General features: G+C 39.2%; 1 protein-coding gene across 1 annotated transcript in view; it reads right to left on the reverse strand.

Moving 5' to 3' along the window:
- Positions 1 to 24,028, reverse strand: part of ipo8 (importin 8) — a 103,762-nt gene that overhangs the window by 8,420 nt on the left and 71,314 nt on the right. Inside the window, exons 14-21 of the mRNA XM_060839996.1 lie at positions 23,063 to 23,228; positions 21,453 to 21,613; positions 19,116 to 19,241; positions 16,781 to 16,847; positions 15,875 to 16,000; positions 7,642 to 7,739; positions 5,386 to 5,481; positions 2,143 to 2,363 (exon numbers count right to left, since the gene is read on the reverse strand). Of these exons, the coding sequence (XP_060695979.1) occupies positions 2,143 to 2,363; positions 5,386 to 5,481; positions 7,642 to 7,739; positions 15,875 to 16,000; positions 16,781 to 16,847; positions 19,116 to 19,241; positions 21,453 to 21,613; positions 23,063 to 23,228 (1,061 nt within the window). The remainder of the gene's footprint in view (positions 1 to 2,142; positions 2,364 to 5,385; positions 5,482 to 7,641; positions 7,740 to 15,874; positions 16,001 to 16,780; positions 16,848 to 19,115; positions 19,242 to 21,452; positions 21,614 to 23,062; positions 23,229 to 24,028) is intronic.

Genomic DNA, 24,028 nt, shown 5'->3' on the forward strand with positions numbered 1-24,028 from the left:
TTAGTCCTTTTTATGCCTTTTGATGGTTGAATTTAGATTATGTAATCAAATTTTCAGCTTGAGAACACTCACATTAAACCATGTTGACACTCAATACAGTCTTGAATGGCCCTGACTTGCAATAGTCTCTTAACCTAGAGCCCAGAGGGTGAGTGAGAGCTCCAAATGCACAGTGCAAACTCCTATTTAGATTAGATTCCTTACAGTGCAGAAACAGGCCCTTTGGCCCAACAAGTCCACACCAACCCTCCAAAGAGCAACCCACCCAGACCCATTCCCCTACATTTACCTCTGACTAATGCACCTAACACTATGTGCAATTTAGCATGGCCAATTCACCTGACCTACACATCTTTGTGACTGTGGGAGAAAACCAGAGCATCTGGAGGAAACCCACGCAGACACGGGGAGAATGTGCAAACTCCACACAGTGGAGTCACCCAAGGCTGGAATTGAACCTGGGACCTTGATGCTGTGAGGCAGCAGTGCTAACCACTGAGTCACTGTGCTGCCCCATTAACTCCCAACCAAAGGAAATGGGCTTACTATTTAGATGAGCAAAGGCTTTAATAATTTAAAACAGACCCTAAATCGTATCGTAGGCTTCTCATCCTCAGTATCAATTGTCTCACAGCATTCCTAATCTTTGCTAATACTAACCGTTTAGAAGAAAATGAGATGCTGGAGAGTCAGAGTTGAAAAGTGTGGTGTTAGAAAAAGCACAGCAGGTCAGTCAGCATCCGAGGAGCAGAAGAGTCGACATTTCGCGCAGAAGCTCTTCATCAGGAAAAGGTTTATGCCTGAAACGTTCAATCTCCTGTTCCTTGGATGCTGCCTGACCTGCTTTTTCCAGGGCCGCACTTTTCAACTAATACTGTTTGTCAACCATAAAAATAAATTTGGTGAATCTACACTGTCCAGAATGTATAAATGGTTCAAATGCCCTTTTGATAATGAGGTTTTTGAAACTACAGTAACGTTTTACTCTGATGTGGACTGACCAATGTTTTTTGTTTATATTCCTGCGCTGATATGCAGAAGAGGACAGCAAAACAAAACAAATGGGGCAGAATGCCTATTTTCTAAAGTCATCTAATAAATAGAAACTGCTCTAACTATATATTATAGCAATAAACACACACAAGATGCATTCATATTCATAGGACCAAACGTATACAATCCTATTTTAATTTTAATACCAGCAGCAAGAAAAGCTAACCTTCCTTTTTGATCCTTATGTTATTTCTACACCATGTCTTCTGACTGACTGAAAGAATGTACAAGTAGATGCAATAGTAAAGTTCAGAAGGGAACAGGGTAAGTACTCAATGAAGAATTTTGTGCAAAGCAATGCCTGGTGTTGGATTTTATCTTCACACTCTCCATCTGTATTCTAAATTCAACCATATGGTGATCACTCCTTCCAAGAAGATTCCTAATTATGAGGTCAGTAATTATTCCTATCTCATGACAAGATTGATAGATTCTTGATATCACGAGGAATTAAGGGCTAGGGGGAGAATGCTGGTAAGTGGAGTTGAAATGCCCATCAGCCATGATTGAATGGCGGAGTGGACTCGATGGGCCGAATGGCCTTACTTCCACTCCTATGTCTTATGGTCTTCTGGAGAGTGCACAGAAGTGGGATTAACGCAGAGTCCTCTCCAGGAGTAGGCATGGCACAGTGAGTTGAAAGACCTCCTTTTGCAATGCATGACTCCCTTGAGAACAAATCAACATTGTGATCCAATGTTACATATTGAAGATGTGAAGTGTAACTTACTTGCTAAATTATCTCAGCCTCCTCCCATTCACTGACATCAGTGCCATTAGTCTTTTCTAATTGCAACCTCAACAATAATTTTTGAGAATCAGCATTATACAATGTATAGTTTCAATGCCTTTCAATAATGAGGGGTTGGAAACTGCAGAAACTCGTAGTCCAAGCTATCTAAATGTTTTTTGTGTAAACACTCCTCGCTGTGTGCAAGTACTTAAAGAAAACAAACACTGCCTGCCTTTTTGCAGCTTTACCTTTGTCTTCAACCTTGTGTCAGCACCTTATGATGAGATTTGCAGCTGATCTTGTAATTCAGCAAAGAATCAACACTGATTATTTACCTGAGCAAAGGATTTGCTTACCCAAGAAAGCAATCTGTGTCATTCATCCACTGATTAATGAACTGTGCTGTGATAGGTTCCGCACTGTGTGAAAAGCGAATGTTTTCCAAGGTAGTCACAAGCAGCATGGGGTTGTAGTAAAGGGCTGCAATGGCCACCTGAAGACACATGGTCCGGAGTTCACTCGTTTTAACTCCTCGTGTTAGTCGCTCCAGGACTGCTTCAACAAACAATGGAATACACTAGTGAGACAGAGAAAATATACACACTTTTAGAATTTTCAGGTTGTAGATGGAAGCTGCCACTTTTTTCTTCAAAAACAATTTTCACCCCTACAATTCTGCACTGACTGTCTGGTAACTTGTTCATTTCTAACGTGCAAACAATGGAATATTTATTAAATGATTCTTTTTAGAATAGGCATAAAAATGCCTTTTAAGAATTGTTTTGCTTAGAATTAGGCCACTTCATTAACAAAATAGGTTTCTTTCTCTCTCCAGAAATATATGGGAATAATATCACCTGCAAATTGCCCTACAAGACAGTCACCATCCTGACTTGGAAATATATTGCCGTTGAGTCACTGTCGCTGGGTCAAGATCCTGGAATTCCCTCCCTTACTGCCTTGTGGGTCTACCTACCACCAGGGCCAGTTCATTTCCTTTAAGTGACAATGCTATCAGTAATTGCAGTTTTCAGAAGTGGAAAAGCACAGCAGGTCAGGTAGCATCCAAGGAGTAGGAGAATCGATGTTTTGGGCATAAGCCCTTCTTCAGGAATGTGGGCAGAGGGAGAAGGAAGCTGAGAGACAAATAGGAGGGTGGGGGTGAGGTAACTGGGAAGGTGACAAGCAAATACTGGTGGAGGGTGATGGTGATAGGTCGGTGAGAAAGGTGGAGCGGATAGGTGGAAAGGAAGATGGACAGGTAGGACAGGTCAAGAGGACGGTGCCTAGTTAGAGGGTTGGATCTGAGATGAGGTAGGGGAGGGGAGATGCGGAAACTGGTGAAGTCAACATTGATGCAGTGTGATTGAGGGTAAGGCGTTCTTCTTCCAGGTGTCGGGTGGCTTGGATTTGGCGGTGGAGCAGGCCCAGGACTTGCATGTCCTTAGCTGGGTGGAAAGGAGAGTTGAAGTGGTCAGCCACAGGGCGGTTGGGTTGTTTGTTGTGTGTGTCCCAGAGATATTCTCTGAAACATTCCACACGTTGGTGTCCTGTCTCCCCAGTGCAGTGGAGACCATATCAAGAACAACGGACACAGGAGATGAGGTGTTTGGATGTGCAGGAAAAACTCTGCCACATGTGGAAGGATCGTTTGGGACCTTGGACAGAGGTGAGGGGGGAGGTGTGAGCACAGATTTTACTCTTCTTGCGGCGGCGGCAAGGAAAGGTTCCGGAAGCGGACGGTAGATGAGTGGGGAGCGTGGACTTAACGAGGGAGTTGCAGAGGGAATGATCTCTGCGGAATGCCGCGAGGAGTGGGTTTGGAAAAATATCTCTGGTGGTGGTGTCTGATTGTAGGTGGCAGAAATGGTCCGGCGGATAATGCACGTTGGAGGTGTAAAACCCTGCGCCCACATTTCCCCCTTCTCTATCCTTCCTGGAAAATGTCATATTAAAAGATGATTGGGTTTAATCTTAATCCATTTGGCAGTTAAATATTCTGCAAATACTTGCTATGAAAACAATAAAACAGTCCCTTGGGTCGGATGCCAGACTGCTATAGGTACTCAGTTAGCTATCTCAAGTGTCTACCTAGAAGGGAGGCCTGAAAAATAAACAAGGAGAAAAACAGCTCAACTGAATATTTCATGTTTGAACTCCTTTGCAGTTCCTGTTTTCAAGTGAATACTTGGCATTATTTCATTGCATAAACCAGGCCCCTTTCAAAGTTAATGCCCAAGATTGTAGTGATGAGACTCTCTCATTGGTGCAATTTTACAACTGACACGCTTTCATAAAAGTTGCAGACTGATATATCACAAGGCCTTAACCACAAAAACAAAAGCATATTCACACCATAATTCTGAATATGGAAATGAATTTTAAAGGAAGGGCAGTGCATCATGGTGAATCGTCCAAGGAAGACTGGCTGCAATCAGCATCACAGTGCAGCAGATTGAGGAGTGGGCTGCAGTCAGCAATGCCGTAAGGCAGCTGCAAACAGTGGACTCTCAAATGGGCGTTCTCCTAATAAGGGAAAACCTGGAATTAGGGGTCAGGATTTAACAATAAAGTGGCTGCCCATTTAAGACACAGATGAGGAGAACATTGTTTTCTCTCAAAGGGTTAAGAGTCTTTGGAATTCTCTTTCTCAAAAGGCAGCCGATGCAGAAACTTTAAATATTTTTAAGGCAGAGAGGCACAGGTCCTTGATTACCGAGGGGATTACTGGGTTATACAGTAATATAGAGTCAAGGTTAAAATCTGATCAGCTATTATTTTACTGAATGACGGAGCAGGCTCAAAGTGGTCAAACAGTCTACTGTCATTCCTTCTTTATATGTTCATAGTAACTTTTACAGATGAGATTTTAATCACAGTATAGGATATAGAAAACACGTCATAGTCTAAAATCATAAATAGATTATTAACTCAGAGAAAACCTTAAGTCTAGTCTTGAATGAGGTAGAAATAAAAAGCTAACGATAGTTTCAGACAGCACAGGATCTGACATTCACAAAAGAAGCATGCCCACTTGTAAGAGAAAACACGTTAATCTTGATTCAAGCCTGCAGGCTGGACCTATTGTGTCAACGTCAATCTAAACATACAGCATGAGTCAGGACATTTGTGAATACATCATAACAGCTTGATCTAACATTGTACAACAGTGAGGTTCTGAGATATCCCTCTGCAATACTGAATGCTGTGACTGCATGGGGAAGAGGATTAGCTAGTATGAGGATACAAATGAACTGCTAAAATGAAACAAAAACTGAAATGGTTCACTGGTCACTCAGTTGGTAGGAGTTGGAGATTCTACGCATTAGCTGCAGAATTCTGCTGAACAAACTAATCCAACATTTCCGAATGAACTGCCCATTCAGCATGTTACATATAAATTTGCTGACCTTGTGCTGAACAAATCCATGGATTAATTAATCATCTCCATAATTTATAGAAAGATCAATTACCGTCAGTTAATCAAGCCTATACAATACAATGCTCCAGTTGGCCTCAGGTGACCTATTGCCTTTGATGCGGAAATCAAAGTTAGAGATTTTATGCCTAGGTACATTCGTGAGGATCCATCAAGTTACCTGATCAATGCCCTTCCCTCGACATTGAAGGATGATCACCTCAAGCAGTTTTGCAGCATGGCATTCTGCATCTTCCCCAGCATCCCCAGTCAGGACCTGAGAATATATTACACAATTTCTGGTTTGCTGAATGAAGAACTAAATTTGAAAACAATTATACAAGAGCCAAATAAATACACCACCTTTACTTTAAAGCTACTGTAAAATATAGGCAAGTTGTCTAAAAGGGCAGTGATGATAATGGCGAAGACTAAAATACTTTGTTTTAAAACACCCCTAGCACTTCTTTCAACAATGTCATTCATAGAAACAAAGAATGGTTACATAGCACAGAAGGAGGTCATTTGACCCTTCGTGTTTGTACTTAGTCTTTGTAAGAGCCACTTACTTGCCCTACTTTTGCCCACAGCCCTGCATATTTTTGTTTCTCATCAATAGATTATCCAGTTCTCATCTGAAAACCTTTACTGAATTTGCCTTCATCATACAATTGGTAGTGCTTTCCAAATCCTAACCATTCGGTATGTAAAACAAAATATTGCTCAAGTCACTAATACTTCTTTTGCCAATCACCTTACGCCAGTCTTGTCTCCTTCTGTCGAAAGGAACAGTTTCTCCCTATTTACTCTGTCATTATCTGCAACTATGTTGCAATGCTACGATCAACTAGTGATGAAGCCATGAGTAAACTTTTGCTCGTTTAATTAGCAATATATTATGTAGGGCCCGGATAATTTGTGAACAGCTATGCCTAGGACAGGAGTGAGTGAAACAAAGAGAATTGGCAAAAATTCTCGAATGAGGGTCTGATATAATTACCAATTTTCAGAGCATAAAAAAAACACTGTAATAGTAACACTTATTTTTAACCCCTTTCCATTCTCTCTTCTTTCTAGAAAACATTCGACATAGCAAATGCCAAATGAAAATGTGTCCCCACCACCTCCCAAGAATCTGGGCATGTAAGCCTCAACATGGAGTACTGCATGCTGGCATTTGTATTGCTAGAGGAACTCAGCCAGACCCAATGCCCTGTCACGTCATGTGTATTTCTTCAGAGGTTGCTGATTACAATGCTGCAACCCAATCTAGGTGCACTACAGTCAATCTAAAAAAATGGAAAGTTCACAGATGGCACTGATTGTACCAAGGAGAGGATGAGACACCTTGAAAGGAATAAAAAAAAATTAACCCAAACTTTGCTTCACTGTAAATATCTGATTTAGTCAAATTCATAAAAAATATAAATAAAATTAACTTCTCAGCATCAGCATTTCTTACAAGAACAAAATTCAACTTAGTATTCTGTGCAAATTCACCATCCTCCATAATTATCTGGCAGCACTGAATGGCTGTCGATTCAAGATTCCCGCCAAAATTTAAGCACATAATCTGTGCTGATAGTTGGCCTCCCATCCATTCCTAAAGTGCAGTTTATCTAAACCTTGGCTGCCCATATCCTATTAAAAAAAAACTTGATCCACACATTTGAATCCTGTCATGCTTCGTAACTTCCTATTTCCATAAAACCCATCACTATTCCATCTGACACTAGCTCTTGCCTGTACTCTGCCATATTACTCTAACTTTAGCCTCCTATAAATGACTAATTGGATTAAAAAAATGCTGACTTACTGGAGATGCCACCTTTCATATGAGACTTTAAGCCAAAGATTCCTGTTCTGAGGGGCATTAACCCAATTGCTCTGTGGGACATTCAGCCAAGGATGCCTGTTCTGATAAGTTTAGAAGTTCCCATATTACTTTGCAAAGAGCAGAGAACCTCTCCATGTGAATGAACCAACATTTATTTCTTAGACAATACTACCAAATCAGATTTAATGATCATTAATTCTGTTGCTCTTAATGGGACTTTGAGGACAGAAGGAGACAAGACTGGCGTAAGGTGATTGGCAAAAGAAGTATTAGTGACTTGAGCAATATTTTGTTTTACATACCGAATGGTTAGGATTTGGAAAGCACTACCAATTGTATGATGAAGGCAAATTCAGTAAAGGTTTTCAGGTGAGAACTGGATAATCATTTGATGAGAAACAAAAATATGCAGGGCTGTGGGCAAAAGTAGGACAAGTAAGTGGCTCTTACAAAGACTAAACAAACTGCTGTCTACTCCCACAATATGGTGCTGACTCGACATCAAAAGTAATTCATTTGCAGGAAGGTTTGTGGGCGTAAAAAGTTAGATAAATGTAGGGTTTAGCTTTCGTTAGCTAATACTTGACTTTAAGAACTCACCTTTTTACACAAGTTATAAATAATCTCTACGTTTTTTGGATTAGACAGAAATGCATCAGTGTCTACGGTCACATAATTATGTAAAAGAGGCATCATATCTGAAAGAGAACAGAAACAGAATTCCTCCAGCATGAGCATTTTATATAAATGGGCTTTCTTTACACTTACAATAATATACAATGACTGCTCTGGGTATTGTGTTGCAACTTACATTGGCAGAGAGCACCATCTCTCTTGTCCCACTACTCCACAGGTCAGAGCAAAAAAGTAAAATACTTTTTCCAGTTACAAAGGTGACCAACAACACACACCTCCCCACACCATCTCCCACCCTCCCCCCCCAGCAATTTCCAGCACTTTGCCCATTATATAAGTTATGTCTTTTCCACCGTTTATCTGTATTGGTAAAATGTCTTGAGGGTTCAAACCTCTACCATCCTTGTGGGCAGTGAGTTCCAGATACGCACCACCCTCTGCTTGAAAAAATAATCTTTAAATCTCTGAATTTCCTGCTTGGTACCTTAAAATTGTCCCCCTTGCTTATTAAGCACACTATAAAGGAAAAACATTTCTCCCTATCTATGCTTCTCATAACTATCACCTCAATCAGGTTCTCCTCTCAGGCTTCTCTGGTCCAAGGAAGACAACTGTAACCTAATGTCTCTATCTATAATTGAATCACTCCAGTCCAGGAAGCACCATGGAAAATCTCCTCTGCAATCGCATCCTTCTTATAATCCACACAGAACTACACAGAGTATTCCAGATGTTGCCTAATTCACATAATGTACAGCTTTATCAAGTTTCAGCATTGCTCTAATGTTCTGGCTGGTGTGGTCAAATCATAATTACAAACTGCTGTCTCTGAATTATTTCAAACATAGCTTGTTGGGGAAATATAATTGAGATAAGACCATAGGATGAGCATCAGCAAGCCATTCAGTCCATCAAGTTTCTCCATTATTCAAGGAGATCATGACTTATGTAATAGTCCTCAAATTTATTTTCCTGCCTTTTCCCCATAAAATCTGATCTCTCTTACTGATTAAAAATCTGTACCTCAGTATTTAATATACTTCATGAAACGGCTTCGACAATCTTCTCCGGTAATTAATTCTCCGGTAATAGATTGACTTCTTTCAGCAAAGAAATTCCTCTTCATCTCTGTTTTAAATTGACGAATCCTTATTATGATATTACGTTTTTTGTTCGAAGCTCTTCCCACAAGGGGAAGCAACCTTTCCACATCTACCGTGTTAAGTTCCCTATGGATATTGCCAGATTCAATAAACTCCAATGAGACAACCCCTCCATAACCGGGATCCACCTCGTGAACCGGCTCTGGTCTGTCTTCAATGCCAAGACATCTTTTCTTCAATGGGGGACCAAAACTGTTCACAATATTTTTGGTTTGTTCTCAGCAATAGCTTGTATAGTCTTAGCAAGACCTCTCTGTTTTATTATCTATTCCTTTTTAAATAAAGTCTAACTTTTCATTTGCTTTCCCTATTACCTGTTGAGCTTCTAAGCTGGCTTTTTGTGACGACTCCCAAATCCTTATGTGCTGTAGATTAATGCAGCTTACTCTTTCTTCTTTAAATAATATTCAGGTCCTCTATTCTTCCTGCAAAGTGCATAACCTCTCATTTTTCCAAAATCTATTATGTCTTCCAAGTTTCTGCCCATTCGCTGAACATGTTGATATCCCTCTGCAGACCCTAGGTGCCACTCTCACCACTTGCCTTCCCATCTATTTGTGTCATTTGTAAACTTCGTTATAGTACGTGCACGTCCCTCATCCAAGTCATTAATATACATTATAAGTGAACGTGGCCCTAGCACTGATCTCTGCGACACTCCATTAATTGTAGGTTGCCATTTTGGAAGTACCCCCCAACCTTTTCCAACTATCTGTCCTCTCATTTGTTAGCCAATCCTCTATCAATGCTAATATACTACATCTAACACCAGGGGCTCTTATTAAGTAGTTTAACACGTGGTCCCTTAATAAATGAGTTTAAAAAATCACATAAAAATACATCACTGATTAATCTTTATCTATCCCACTTGTTAATTTTCAAACAGTTCTAATGAATTTATGAGCATGATATCCCCTTTGTGAAGTCATGCCTGACTCTGCTTGATTCTAGTTTTTGAAACCAGTTTTCCAAGTGAACAGGTTTCACCCTGAACTCAAGGAGATTTTCTTTTCACAAGTGAGAATGGTCAGTTCAGCAGCTTGTTCTGAGCAAATGTTTCTCCAACTCAGCTTGTTGATTAGCAGATTGCCCTCCAATGAACCAGACAAAATAAGCATCTCTCCATGCCAGTCACTGTTCAAAATAACCTCAGCTGAGCTCTAAAGCAAAGCATGCTGTTATAACCAGTCGCGATTGGTATGTTAAAAATAATCTCCAAATTCTACAGTAAACTTTCAATTACCTCTTTTACAATACAAAACAAAACTCAGACATTTCCACAAAACTTGAAATAAATTCAGCTTCCATAATCCTTCAAAAACTCGGGTGTCCCAAGCGTTATTAAATACAAAGCTTCTTCATAACAACTGCAGTGTTACCAACTGTCCTCAATTCTCATGTGAAGAAATCAAATTATTTTGCAACTGGATATGTTCAAGTACCTGGTGATTCGATTGTTTTCTTCAACAAAAAGCAATTAAACTTCATTTTATGTCAGACTTTTCCGACAGGAAGAACCCAAGCAGTAAACTTAAAAGCGAGTCCAGCTGAAGAACATAATCATCTTCTAGGTATTCCAAATCATCACTTCCTTTTTGGATACCTGTGTAGAAGTGTGTTTCTTGTTTATTTGGATAAATTTGACTATCTGGCTCCTTTACTTATTCAACAAAATGGTAATTTATTGAAACAACACCAAAAAATGCTGGAAACACACAGCAGGTCAGACAGCTTCAGTGGTGAGAGAATTTCAGCTCCTCTTTTTTTGTCAAAACTGAAAAAGCTAGACATTCGGCATGTTTAAACCATACACATATCCAGAGAAAATCACAAAAAGGCAGGTGAATGATTCATGGAGAACAGGAGAAGTTAAATGAAAAAAAGGATGACGATTTAAAGCAAAACAAACAAATCAAATAAGAAACAAAAGATAGATCTGGATAGATAGACGCTTCCCAAAACAGGAGGCAATGATTATGATCTAAAATTATTTAGTCCAGAAGACTCTGAAATAATATGGAGAAAAATGTTCTTTGAGCTTCACTGAAAGAGCCTAGGAAGCTGAAGACTGAATGGCCAACAGCTGCTCATACTTCTTATGGTCTTAACTCATTATATTTTCTGGGATGGGCAATTAAAGTGACGAGAAGCGGGAAGCTGGGTCACAACTGAAGGCCAAACAAAGATGATTGATGAATGCCCACCTAACTGCATTTGGTTCCCCAGGCAGAGCAGAAATACAGCATACTCAATTGGAAGAGATACAGGAAACTGCTGTCTCAGAAACACTGTTTGGGGTTTTGACCAGAGGAGGCTACAAGGTAACAAACCAGGTATTGCAATGTCTGAGCTTGCCTAGGAAGCTGCCATTAGAAGTGAGGGTGTTGTGGTGACTAAAGAGAGGACCAAGTGACACGGTAGGAACGATCCTTTAAAATGTCGGAAGAGATGGGATGGAAATACACATTTGATGTGAGCATCTCATATTGGAAGTGGCCGAAATGACAGAGCATCTGTTGAATATGGAGATTGCTAGAGTACAGGAGGAGGACAAGAATTATGGGATGAAAGTAACAAACAAGGTGATGGTATGGAAAATGGAATGGATACATTTGAACATCCTGCAAACCATGGTGGAGGGAAATCCACAGTTGAGGAAAAAAATACATCTTAGTAAACTGATATGGCAGGCAACACAATCAAAATGGAAAATTTGGGACAATGAATTAGAGCCTTTCAGGAAGCATATGGAAGCAGAGTAGTAGTCAGTGGGTTATGCATAGATGCAGATTAACAGCATCGTGCCAGTGAAGGAAACAGAAAAGTCAAGGGAAGAGAAAGGTCAGAGTTGGATCACGTGAAGGCGAGGGAACTGTGGCAAATGAAAGTAGGGCAAAAGCACAAAATGGCGTGCAAAGACCTTAATGTAAAGGAAGAAAAGGTGAGGGATGCAATTTAGGAAGATCCAGAGCAAAGAACATTCAACATATCTCACAAAAAAGACAGATGCGGCGAGGACCTGTATGGATTCAAATTGGAAATCACCTTTTGTTTGGAGGAAGCAGCTGAAGTCAAAGGAAAAGTTACTCAATGTGTGAACAAATGCACCGTTCCAGATAGGTCTTTGTTCAAGGCAGAGGTGGAGAATGTCCTGATGGTAGCTAGTTTGGGATGGAGCATCGATGGTGTACAAGAAATGTGTAGGTCCAGGAACTCAGTAAACTGGCAGAGTTACACATTTCTTTCCTTTAAATCTGTTCTTGACGATAAGGTCAAAATTCAGATTTTATCACTACTTGCCCTTGAGAAGGTGGAAGGGAGCTGCCTTTTTGAGTCACTGCTGTTCAAGTGATTTAGGTGCACCCAAGTGTTTAAGGGAGGGAGTTCTAGGATCCTGACCCACTGACACAGGAGTGGCAATACTGTTGCAAATTAGGATGATCTGACACTCGGAAGGGAATCTGCTGGGGGCAATGGTCTTCCAATGCATCTGCTCCCCCTATCCAAGATGGAGATATCACACATTTGGACATGAACAGCAAAGAAGCCTTAGCTGAAGCGCACATAGTTTTGAAGAGATTAGACAAGGAGAGAAAATGAAAGAGATCTGTTAAATTTACCAACTCTTCATGGCTTTTTTTAAACCTTGATTTCCAACCACATTTGCGAGTTCCAAGTGTCATTATTGTGACAATCATAACTCACGCAAAACCTTTTATATTGGTAACAAAAGCAAATTCTAAGAATGTCTCCATGGAGAGCAGTAAACCAAGCATTGAAATTTGAATAGCTGCTAATTAAGTAGAGCAAAACTTTCTTGTAGCTGATTTTTATAGTAGTCTGTAGAAAACAGCCAATCATAATACGCCTGTAATAATGTCCTTTCACATTCATCAAGTTGCTAAATTGTCTCTTAGCTCGGTTTGATGATATAAGGTTTAAATTGGCTCATAATTTCTCCACTAACAGAGATGATACAATTTGCCTGTAAAGTTTAGTTTCCTGAAAGTAAAGATTGCAGTTATACAAGTTGTGTGCTCTTTCAGTGTGGAAAGATGCTGCAACCACAAAGAGTTCCTTACTCGACTGGCAGAGAGACCAGGTTGGAAAGGTGCTGGAGAAACCCAACAGGGCCAACTTGGAGAGAGAGAAACAGAATTAAATATTCATGTTTTGAGTCCGATATGGACTTCTTCTGAACTGAAAAGGTGGAAATGGAAAAAATGATATTCATATTACAGCCATTTTAATAACGTCAAATCTACAACACAACGTTCTGAGCTTACTTTTAAACAATTTCCCACTCTGGGAACAGTGGGCTAAGAAGGCTGACTTGATATCTCGGGTTAGCAATTCCTAGAACGGTGGAGGGAATTTATGAAATGATCAGATTCACCAATTTAAGATTGGAAACATCAATCAAGATGATGAAATAAAATTAAGCGTATTGAAAATACTCAGATCAGGCAGCATCTACAGAAAGAGACTCAATGTGTCAGATAAATAACCTATAAGCAGAACACTTTCAAATTTTCAACATCGGCAGCATTTTTATTTTTGATTACACCCAACAGGTTGACCATTTGATATGACTGTGTTTGACAGAATATAGGAGAAGGAGGAAGCAGTGGGGGAGGTGACAGCGGGTAGGGTTTTAAACCTCAACAGGTACAAGAGACAGACATAGAGAGGCATCATTAAAATGTTAAAAGACTGAAATCTGACACCCATTTCCATGTTGAACAATTTAAAAGTAGTAGATATATTATTAGCCTGATTTTCAAAGGTGACTTAGTTACATAATTGAGTTAATGAGGCACAGTGTTGTAAAATATAATGGGTGTGGACTAGATTTGAAAGACCATAAAGCCAGGATCCATTAGTGCAGTATGAGCACTGCCTGTAAGCTATAACGGAGCTTCTCCTCAGACCTTAAAGCTGATCTGTTTAATTCTTCCCCATAGGAGGCTATGGTCAAGACTGAAGTTAGGTTGGCTCCAGGTAAAAACAATGACTGCAGATGCTGGAAACCAGATTCTGGATTAGTGGTGCTGGAAGAGCACAGCAGTTCAGACAGCATCCAAGGAGCAGCGAAATTGACGTTTCAGGCAAAAGCCCTTCATCAGGAATAAAAGTAGTGAGCCTGAAACGTGGAGAGATAAACTAGAGGAGGGTGGGGGTGGGGAGAAAGTAGCATAGAGTACAATACGTGAGTGGGGGAGGAGGTGAAGTTGATAGGTCAGGGAGGAGAGGGTGGAGTGGATAGGTGGAAAAGGAGCTAGGCAGGTAGGACAAGTCTGGACAAGTCATGGGGACAGTGCTGAGCTGGAAGTTTGGAACTAGGGTGAGGTGGGGGAAGGGGAAATGAGGAAACTGTTGAAGTCCACATTGATGCCCTGGGGTTGAAGTGTTCCGAGACAGAAGATGAGGCGTTCTTCCTCCAGGTGTCTGGTGGTGAGGGAGCGGCAGTGAAGGAGGCTCAGGACCTCCATGCCCTCGGCAGAGTGGAAGGGGGAGTTGAAATGTTGGGCCACGGGGCGGTGTGGTTGATTGGTCATGAAGGGCTTTTGCCCGAAACGTCGATTTCGCTGCACTTTGGATGCTGCCTGAACTGCTGTGCTCTTCCAGCACCACTGATCCAGAATTAGGTTGGCTCCAACAGATTGAGGATGAGGTGAGTATATTTCGTCTATGTTGTCTCCTTCTCAATTGCTGCACTTTCGTATGAGCAACAGTGATACAACAGAACCACATTTGGGCTTTAAGAGATAACTGCCTTCCACCAGTGGAGAAATGGTTAGTCATCAAAATTCACTGATGATCATACATTTAAGATCAGACTGGGCCAAATGAAGGCCAAAGGGAAAAGGCAAAATCTGCACAATATTTAATGTCAAGTGCTTCTTGAAAGAAAATGAATGGTTTGCCAAACAGGACAAAATATTGACATGTTTGGGGGGAAAATAGGGCAAAGTTAATAACTTGAGGTGTAGCTATGCATTTTTTAATCAAAATGTTTATTAATAGAGCTGTATATATCAGTGAGATAGAAGGAAAAATGGCAACTGCAATAACTGACAGCACTAATTCAGATATGTGTATATATATTTTAAAGCTTGAGCCTTTTAAAATATGCAGTTTTCTGTGGGGGCTTCTTTATCATCCAATTGGAAGTTGTACTGTTGAGAAAGTAGTGTGGTTGCATGTTTAGCCAACATGCAAGCTCTTCATACGCAATCAATAAATATGGTTTTGCCATTCAGCTAACCAGTATGGTTAAGATAATAAACAAACATTTAATAGTTCCTTATTCAGCCTGGAGAAGACTTCTTGTTTTGTTTGAGCAAAATACCTACTTTATTCAAGATGTGATTTTTTTTATTAGATGCTAAATGTAGTCTGCAAATGTAATAGACTCATACTTTTTATATTTGAGAGATAAAAATGTCTACATTCAAGCTCAAATGTAGATCACTCACAAGAAGTGTTGAACAGCACATGAAAGTCAATGTTATTTGATCTGGTTACTCATTGGAACAATTAAATCACACTAATTTTATCAACAGCCTATTACTGCAGAATTCATTAAACCATCTTTAGAATATCATTCTTCTATCTCACTTCTGTCCACTTTTCACAGCGATCTTCATGGCACAATTTCAAATGGTGTCTCTCATGGTCTTCGATCAAACCTTGGACAGATCTCATTGCAGGCTAAGCCAGTTATATTATTTTGCTGACATCCACATTAGTTTTGCTTATCTAATAGCTTACATCTACTTTCACAATCAAGTAAGGACTCATAGCAAAGAAATTCAGACTAGTGGGTTTCAAATCCAGTTTTTAAAAAAATTAGACAACTAATTAAATTGTGTCAAGTTTAGTAATGCAGGATTACCTGAAATTTGAATTCTCGGTTATATAGATATACCATATTGGACGTTATTATCAATGGTAAATTGTGCATTTGAAGCCAAACTTGCTGTTGCAATATGTAGTTTTTGAAACGTATTCAAAGGAATAACTGGGAATACCTGTGAAATATTCAAAGCAGTCTTGCTGAAGGACTTCATAAAGAACACCAAGAAGTTGCCACATATTAGGTGATATGACTTGACATGTTAAACTATATGCAAGGGACAGAACCTCTTCATAGAACTCTGCAGCAGAAAGAAAGCAGGGATTACTATTGAAGAAGTCTCAAATAAAGGAAAAGCTATTACATTTTCATCAGGAGTAAAAGTAACATCAGAATAAAAACATGGCAAGATTACAGGCTATTTTAGTAGAACAATACTGTAGTTATGAAAGGAATGCAGAAACAGTCTGAAATCACTTAACACTGACACATCAGAAACACACAATATATTGAGGAATGGCAAAAAAAAGTTAATTAGTCAATATTAACATACGTTAACCATGACTCAGAGGTAGTACTTCTATCCCACACCTGATCACATAAATTGCATGAACATTCAGTCCACTACAGGAAGAGAGCTACATCATCAGAGGCTTTCCAATACATGTAAAACCAAGGCCCGCCTGCTCTCTCATGGATGTAAACAATCTCAAGGCACCACTTCAAAGAAAAGCAGGGAGTTCTCCCAATGTCTTGGCCAATATTCATCCCTCAAGCCACATGCCATAAAAACATCTGATTATTTATTTCTTTGCTGACTGTGAGACCTGGCTGTGTGCAAAATAGCCACTGCGTTTTTTTCTATAATAATTCAATAAGTATCTACTACAATTTCATTAGCTGCAAATTACTTCGGACATTCTAAGCTAGTAAGTGGCTCCCATGTAAATTTAAGTTCTTTCTCAGTATCCTGTTAGGTGTTTGTGCACTGATGATTATAGAATCCTAACATTTGTACAATGTTATCAAGGCCTTATTGCATTTAAATAGCAAAAGTTCAAACAACAGATATAAACTGTACCTATTACGTGTTTCTGAAGTACTAGTCCAATCACCTGCAAACAGATGCCCTCGAGCTGCAGTGTAATCTGGAGGATAGGGTGGAGATGGAGGAGGAAAAAGATGTGTACTGTTACTCTGGGATAAACAGACAGCAATCAAGGTGAGCAAGCAATAGAAAGATCCAATTTCTCAATACATCTACCAGAAGTTTTACCTTCTCTTATCTCTAATTGAAGACAAAACTCTTCAAAAACAGGGACAAAATTCCTGAGTTAAGAGTGAAATGAAGCAGTTTGTTTCAGCTTCAAACCTTCAATAGGCTCCTCAAAAAAAACTCCATCCTCTTGCTGGAACAGCATCTGAATTGCAGTAAAAAACATTTGACACTGCTGTCCCACCCAGAATGAATTAATTGGTAAACCTTTAGAATGACACAACTACAAAAGCAGCAAACAATTTCATTTTACACTGAACAACAAGGACTGAGCGAAACACAAAATAGAGAAGCTGCTCATATTCAAATACAGCAAGAGGTGGACGTTATCCAGACTGGAGCTGATAGATAGCAAGCAGTATTTGGCCACACAAGTGCCAGACAATGACCATCTCAAAAAAGAGAATCTAATCATTGCCCCTTTATATTCTATGACACTACCATCACTGAATTCCCTATTATCAATATCTTGGCATTACTACTAACCAGAAACTGGACTGGACCAGCCACGTAAATATTGTGGCTACAAGAGTAGCTCAGAGGCGAGGAATTCTGTTGTGAGTAACTCATCTCTGACTCTCCAATTCCTGGTCCCCATCTACAAGACAAGGGCAAGAATGCAATGGGATAGTCCCCAGTTGTCTGAATTAGTACAGCTTCAACAACATTCAAAACTACCAGTTTACCAAATACAAGATGCGGTCATCAAGGGTCCTTTGACACATTTACTTGAAATCAAAGCCTCCACATCTAGGAGGAGCTGGGCAGAATCTGCATAGGAACATATTACATGGATACTCCCCACCAATTCATACACCACCCTGACTTGGAGATGTAGTCACCATTCCGTCATTGTTGCAGGATGCCCCTCCCTACTAGCACTAACAGTGTACTTACACTTCAGGGATTGCATCAGTTAAAGAATGCAGGACAACTGGTGATGGTCAAGAAATATTGGCTTGGTCAGTAATACCCACATCCAGTAAATGAAAATAGTGAAAAATAATTGCTCAATGTCTATTAAGTCACAGGAAAAGTTTGGAATTACGAAAGGTCATTTGATCGAGCTCCTCACTCAATATAACATGGAAATATTTATCCTTTTAACTTCAGATTTCATTTTACTCTAATTTGAGAGGTGCTTTCGGAGCCACATGCTTCTATCACACAAAGGTAAATAAGTAGATAGATTTGGGCCATTGGCAGATTTGAATTTTTTTGTTTCATAACACTTGTAAAACTGCACTGGAGAAAGTTATTACAATAAGCACATGAGAGAAGTGAGAATGAATGATGACCAATTCCCCCGTGCAAACAGAATATACAGCACAATACAGCAAGGTGGAACGGGTGAGATGCTGTGGGGAGAGAGTTTAGAAAATACCTGGGCATGATTACCTGGGAAATATATAAAGAAAATTGGCAACAAAAAAGACTGCAGAGTGTAACACTGTACTGTAGGGAACGCAACTGTGCTTTCTCTTGAAGGCAAGCCGGTACACTGGTAATGTTTCTGAAACTCTCACTTAGTCATTGCACAGTCACAAGCTTATTGTATGAAGAAAAGAGAAACTGCTTTAAAATTGCAATATCTGACCATGGACTCTTGATCATCAAACAGTGAGAAACTTCCAAACATTGATTTCCAGGACAAACATGTTACTGAATTTGGGACTGTTTCCTTCAATTAGATTTAGTGATGTATAACTTTCTGAAATGTTTGCACTAATAACTTCACATCTATTTGCTGTATGTGTAACAACACACACACAGAGTTTGGTTTGCACATTAAGTCTGTCATCATTACCCCATTCTTTTCATTTATTTTGTCCACTTCAGTCCCGCACATCTTGAGTATATTTCTTGCTTATTCCCTACTGTCATTCATAATTACTGTACTATCACATTCCTCTCTTACGCCTCCCCAACATAAACTTGGCCCATGTGTTCTACTTGCTCAAAACAGGTACACTGTCCACCAACTTCACTACACACAATAAATGTACCAAAGTTAGGTCAAAGGCCTCATCTCTTTCTTCTAATGCATGCATCACTTACCTGACTTTATTAATTTCAAAATATGATTAACCTAACCATCTCACCACTAAATGCTCAGAGTCCAAACAAAATGGTCACTGACCTCCTTGTGAGCCTCCACGACAGTCAAGATGGTGTCTATTGTGTTTAGGATACCCATAGCCATCACTGTTTTGTCCTCTATCTCTTCATAAGCATCACTCTGGAGGACTTTGCTGAAAGTCATGGCCTGAAATGAAAAGCAAACACCTTATATTTGTATTTCCATACTCTAAGTTCTGTGAAGTTGTTTAAAACTTGCAGGTACCAAAATGTTGCAAAGAAATTGCCTCATTCACATATTTTACCTACTAAAATGTCTTATCAACAGGTAGAGGGAGTGCCAATGGCAATAATATCAAAAGAAGTGAACAAAAAAGAACATGATCAATCAAGATTCTATGGCTCTCAATTTAGGTCTGAACACAATTGTCACCCTTAATCATCACTCCAGTTATTCAATTGTTACAATGTAACAAAAACTACAGTGCACTCACTGATACCAACAGGAGATTGAATGAAGATAGGGGAGATGCAGTTTGGATTTTAGCAGCTATGGTACAGTCTAATATCCAATTCTTATCAAGGTAGTTTAGTACCTCTTATTCATTTCAAACACCTCCATAGCCACTCCCATACTAGTCTCTGTAACTTCCTCCAGTCTCAACCTCAGAACTGCTTTTCTCCATCTTTGTGCACCAGTTCCTTAGCCCAATCACCGCTGGCCATACTCAGATGGGCAGCTGTACTGTACTTAATTGAAGAGTTGAACAGTCTATTTACGCTAAGTTCTGATGTAACTTTTACCTTGTGTCACCTAGACTCTTCAATCTAAACCTCTCACCATCCTATTCCTATTTTAAGACACTGTTTACAATCTAACTCTTATTTTGGACTAAACCTGTGGTCACCTGTTCCAATATCTCCCTCTTTCAGCTGGTATTAGCTTTTGTCAAATTGGATTCCTAAAAAGGTCTTGGAAATTTATTAGAACATCAAGGACACTATTATAAAAACAAGATGTTGTAATTTTCAGTGTACCATAATAATGGATGGGACTGCTGCAATGTCAATATATTCAAATAAGATTTAAGAAGTGATCAAGGGATCTAAGTTATCCCTCTAAGCACTATGTAAAATGATGTGACATCTTCCTGGTGATTAGTATCCTTGCACCGATCTAGTCAAAATATGCAAGGCTTAAGCCTACATCCAAGCTATAATGATTGAAAACAGAAAATTCTGGAGATCACAGCGGGTCAGATAGCATCTACGGAGAGAAATCTAGTGTGTAGAAATTGATAGCCAATTTTTCAGATTTTGACCTTGCAAGAAAAGTATTTGGCAAAGAACTACACGTTCTGGCATCTACATTGTAGAACTGACAACACAAGGGAAGCAGAGGTAAAATTACTTAAATTCAACAGCAAAGCTGTTCATATGAGAACTGCTAATGTTTTAATACCGATACCATCATTGGAACAAATACTTGTTCTTTTCTAGTGACCACCCCTTGTTATCTCTGCTCTCATTCCATGCTAAATACTAATATGATTCCACAATAAATGGTAGTTCACTGCATGTAGCCATCCAGAGATCCATATGCCATGACTTACTTTGATACTTTGAAGGGCCCCATGCAGTTCATGGGTTGCACGTTGACCAGTGCTGTGATCAGGAAGGGCATAGTGATATCTTTACACGCTTGAAAAACTATGCATCAAGTCAATTTCTGAGTGAAGAAATTAATAGTGAGATCTGTTGCATTTCTCTATTGGGACTGTTTCTTTGGAGCAACCTGGGACATTTGATCCCATTAAAGGTATTACATAAATGCAAGTATTTGTTACAAGCAACAGCCATTCAAGAGTGCAATATTCGTTATTCAAAACATTAAACTTGTAATTAATTTCTCTAGTCCTTTTGATGCAGGAAGCACAGCAGCCCTCTGGCATACAGCGAGATTCCACAAACCGCAATGAGACAACTGACAGATAACCTGCCCTGTGTCTTTTTCAAGAAGTAATGGTGCTTGAAGGATAAATACAGGATATACAGGGAAGAGCTTCTCGTACTTTTCTCTGAAATACTGCCTTTAAAAAAAAGCCTTTTTACCCGAAAAGGCTGTCAGTGTTTCCAATTTTATATTTCAGTTTAACATTTTATCCCAAACTTGACTGCTTTAACAGAAGCACTGGCAATGGGATTATCAGGCTAGAATATGTGCCCAAGACACTAAATGGAGTAGTAAGCCAATAACCTGCAGACTCAGAGGCCAGGGCTCTACCACTGAGTCAAGGTAGAAAGTTAGTGAGCAATTCACAGAAGCAGTATCATTTAATTAAAAGAGTCAAGACACTAAACTGGTAACTTCACTAACACGTCTCTGGCATATACTTACTAAATGTTGTGTCATGTCAACAGCAATAGTAGTCATCTCCTCACTGTATTCACATATCATCTTCTGAATGACGTTGGTGAGATCATCATTTTCAGTTTCTCGGACAATGTGGAGCAGCTCCTGCATTACTGGCCTAACCGATGGTTTTATATATTCCTTAGCTGGGGAACAAATGTCAATGTATTAGCTGCAATGCCTTATCTTTATTTTTCAACTTCATTTCACCCGCCACAAATCTACGGTGCACTCCTATTAGGCAGACCTAGTCTTTGCAATTCTCTACAGCCTCAATTGACACTGCATTGTACAATAGATAGCGACAATTTGGGCAAGTTACCCTGTCTTCAGTTGATCATGTATTTGGCTTTGTTCCACAGTAATGCAAACTCAACTGAAAATCCTCCTGACCTGTGGTTTGGATTTGTGGTCAAGAACAGTGAGATTTCAAATCTTACTCATTTGAACAGTAGATAGTTTACGATTGACTATAAAACTAGACCATCAAACAGGCATGTTTCTAAATGAGAGTTCGTAATGCAGCATGTTTTCTGTGGTTGCTGTTGGATTTAAACTGTTAGCTGCCTTCAAATAAGAGGTAATAATGGCATGGGTTTCCCAGCTTTGGGCTAATTTGAGCATTTTGCGTCCATAGGTGTTTGTGATTTTGGAGAAGATTTGTAGCTCAGGTTGAGGTTCAGATCTAACATATAAATAGCAAGTATGAGAGAACACCAACACTTGATCAGAGGCTCACTGATGATGTGACCTAACATGGTGATGAAATATCTGAAAACAAATCTACCAGCTCAGCATGCAAACTTACAACAAGAGGTATAATACCAGTGAATCGAAATATTCATGTTCAAGAGAACCAATAATATTGACATTCAATTCAGTTTTCTATCTAACCCACTGTTTTCCTCAGCTGCTATCATTGACATTCTATATACTAAAAGGTCAAAATTGATCTAACTCTTCCCAGAATGAATGGGTAGAAGTGTACTGATTGTACATTTCTACGATTCAGCTTTGAATCATCTTACAGAAGAGAGACCTGGAGTCAATCCAGCTAGATCATAGTTCTTTAGGCCATTCAATTCTAATTTGGCAAGCCCAGAAGCAGAGGAAACATCACATCTTAGTGCAGCTAGCAATAGAGAAGACAGAAAAACATTACAGGCCTTTATGTAACCATTAACTGTCTGCTGATTCTAATAGAGTCATAACAGCATCTGCCTCCCTCTGTCTAAGTACTGTGCAAATGGATTAACAGACACTGTGGATCCTATTAAACTTCAGCAACAGTCATCAATATCTATTTCCATCAAAACATTTCTGTACTGATACAATAATATAGCTAAACTGTCATAACATAAAATACAAACAATTTTTACACAGTTAATTAGAAATGAGATAATTTAAGAAAAGTTCTAACATCAATTTTTATTTAACAATTAAAAACAATAAAAAAGATAATTATTTGCCTGAATCCAAATACTTGATAAAGGATTGGCACAGGTGATCAGTATGCCCGAACAGGCAATGGCAACAAGCCTATACAATTGTAATAATGATAGGTAATGTTTCAATGTAAGATCTCTCTAACTCACCTTGATCTTGGTTACTAATAAGTGTCTGCAAAGCAATGGCAGCTTCTACTTTGACTGGCATTTCTTTATCTTCAATTAAACTCTTCTTTGTCAACTCAACAGCATTTCTTAAGTTAAGATCATTTGTGAACTTTAGATTGCAAAATGAATGAAGAACCCAACACGCCTGGAAACAAAGTCAGATATAAAAAATATACTCAGTTTTATCGAAACCAATGACCACATATTGGAAAAGAAAATAGTTGCAACAAATTAATTTTGATAATTTCTAGGCATTTGCACGTATGTTAGTCCAAGTGGTTGAACAAAGATCTGACTGTGGAGATTAGAACATTTCAGTAGCGTACAATGGTAGCTGCACTGTTCCAAAACAGACTTGGGAATAATAATATGATTACTTCAATTGCCTCACACACAGTTTGTCAATGTCAAGGATCAGAAAGACGAAATGCTGTTTTACAGTTCAGCCTTTCACAGCTGATTGGCTGGTGATGCATCTTCAACTCATCAGCAATGAATTGCTGCATTTAAGAGAGTGATAAACATTTTTATATATTCTTTCAGTTTCCAGAATTTAGAAAACACAGACATATTGCGAGAAAGTAGAGATTGTGGAATTTGATAGGAAAAGCTGAACATTAGTCTAAATTCAAGTATTCAAACTGACATCTTAGATCATGCTAATTCAAACCAAATCAATATGTAAGAGAGAACTCAGAAGCAACTCTTCCTGAAAACCTCTAATGTTACAATGTTCAAATCTAAAATGCAGATAATATCAACAATTTGCAATTATATGGAGTATAATTCGTCTGGTGTTGGAGTATAAACATAGAAGATGCACATTATTCCTGTCAAACAGGAAGCAGATGATCTTGCCTGGTATTCATGTTGTGCAGGTACCGATGTTGGAGTGGGCTGGACAAAGTTAATATAAACGACACCAGTTTATAGTCCAACGGTTTA

Source organism: Hemiscyllium ocellatum, chromosome 19 (genome assembly GCF_020745735.1).
Source record: "Hemiscyllium ocellatum isolate sHemOce1 chromosome 19, sHemOce1.pat.X.cur, whole genome shotgun sequence".
Lineage (NCBI taxonomy): Eukaryota > Metazoa > Chordata > Chondrichthyes > Orectolobiformes > Hemiscylliidae > Hemiscyllium > Hemiscyllium ocellatum.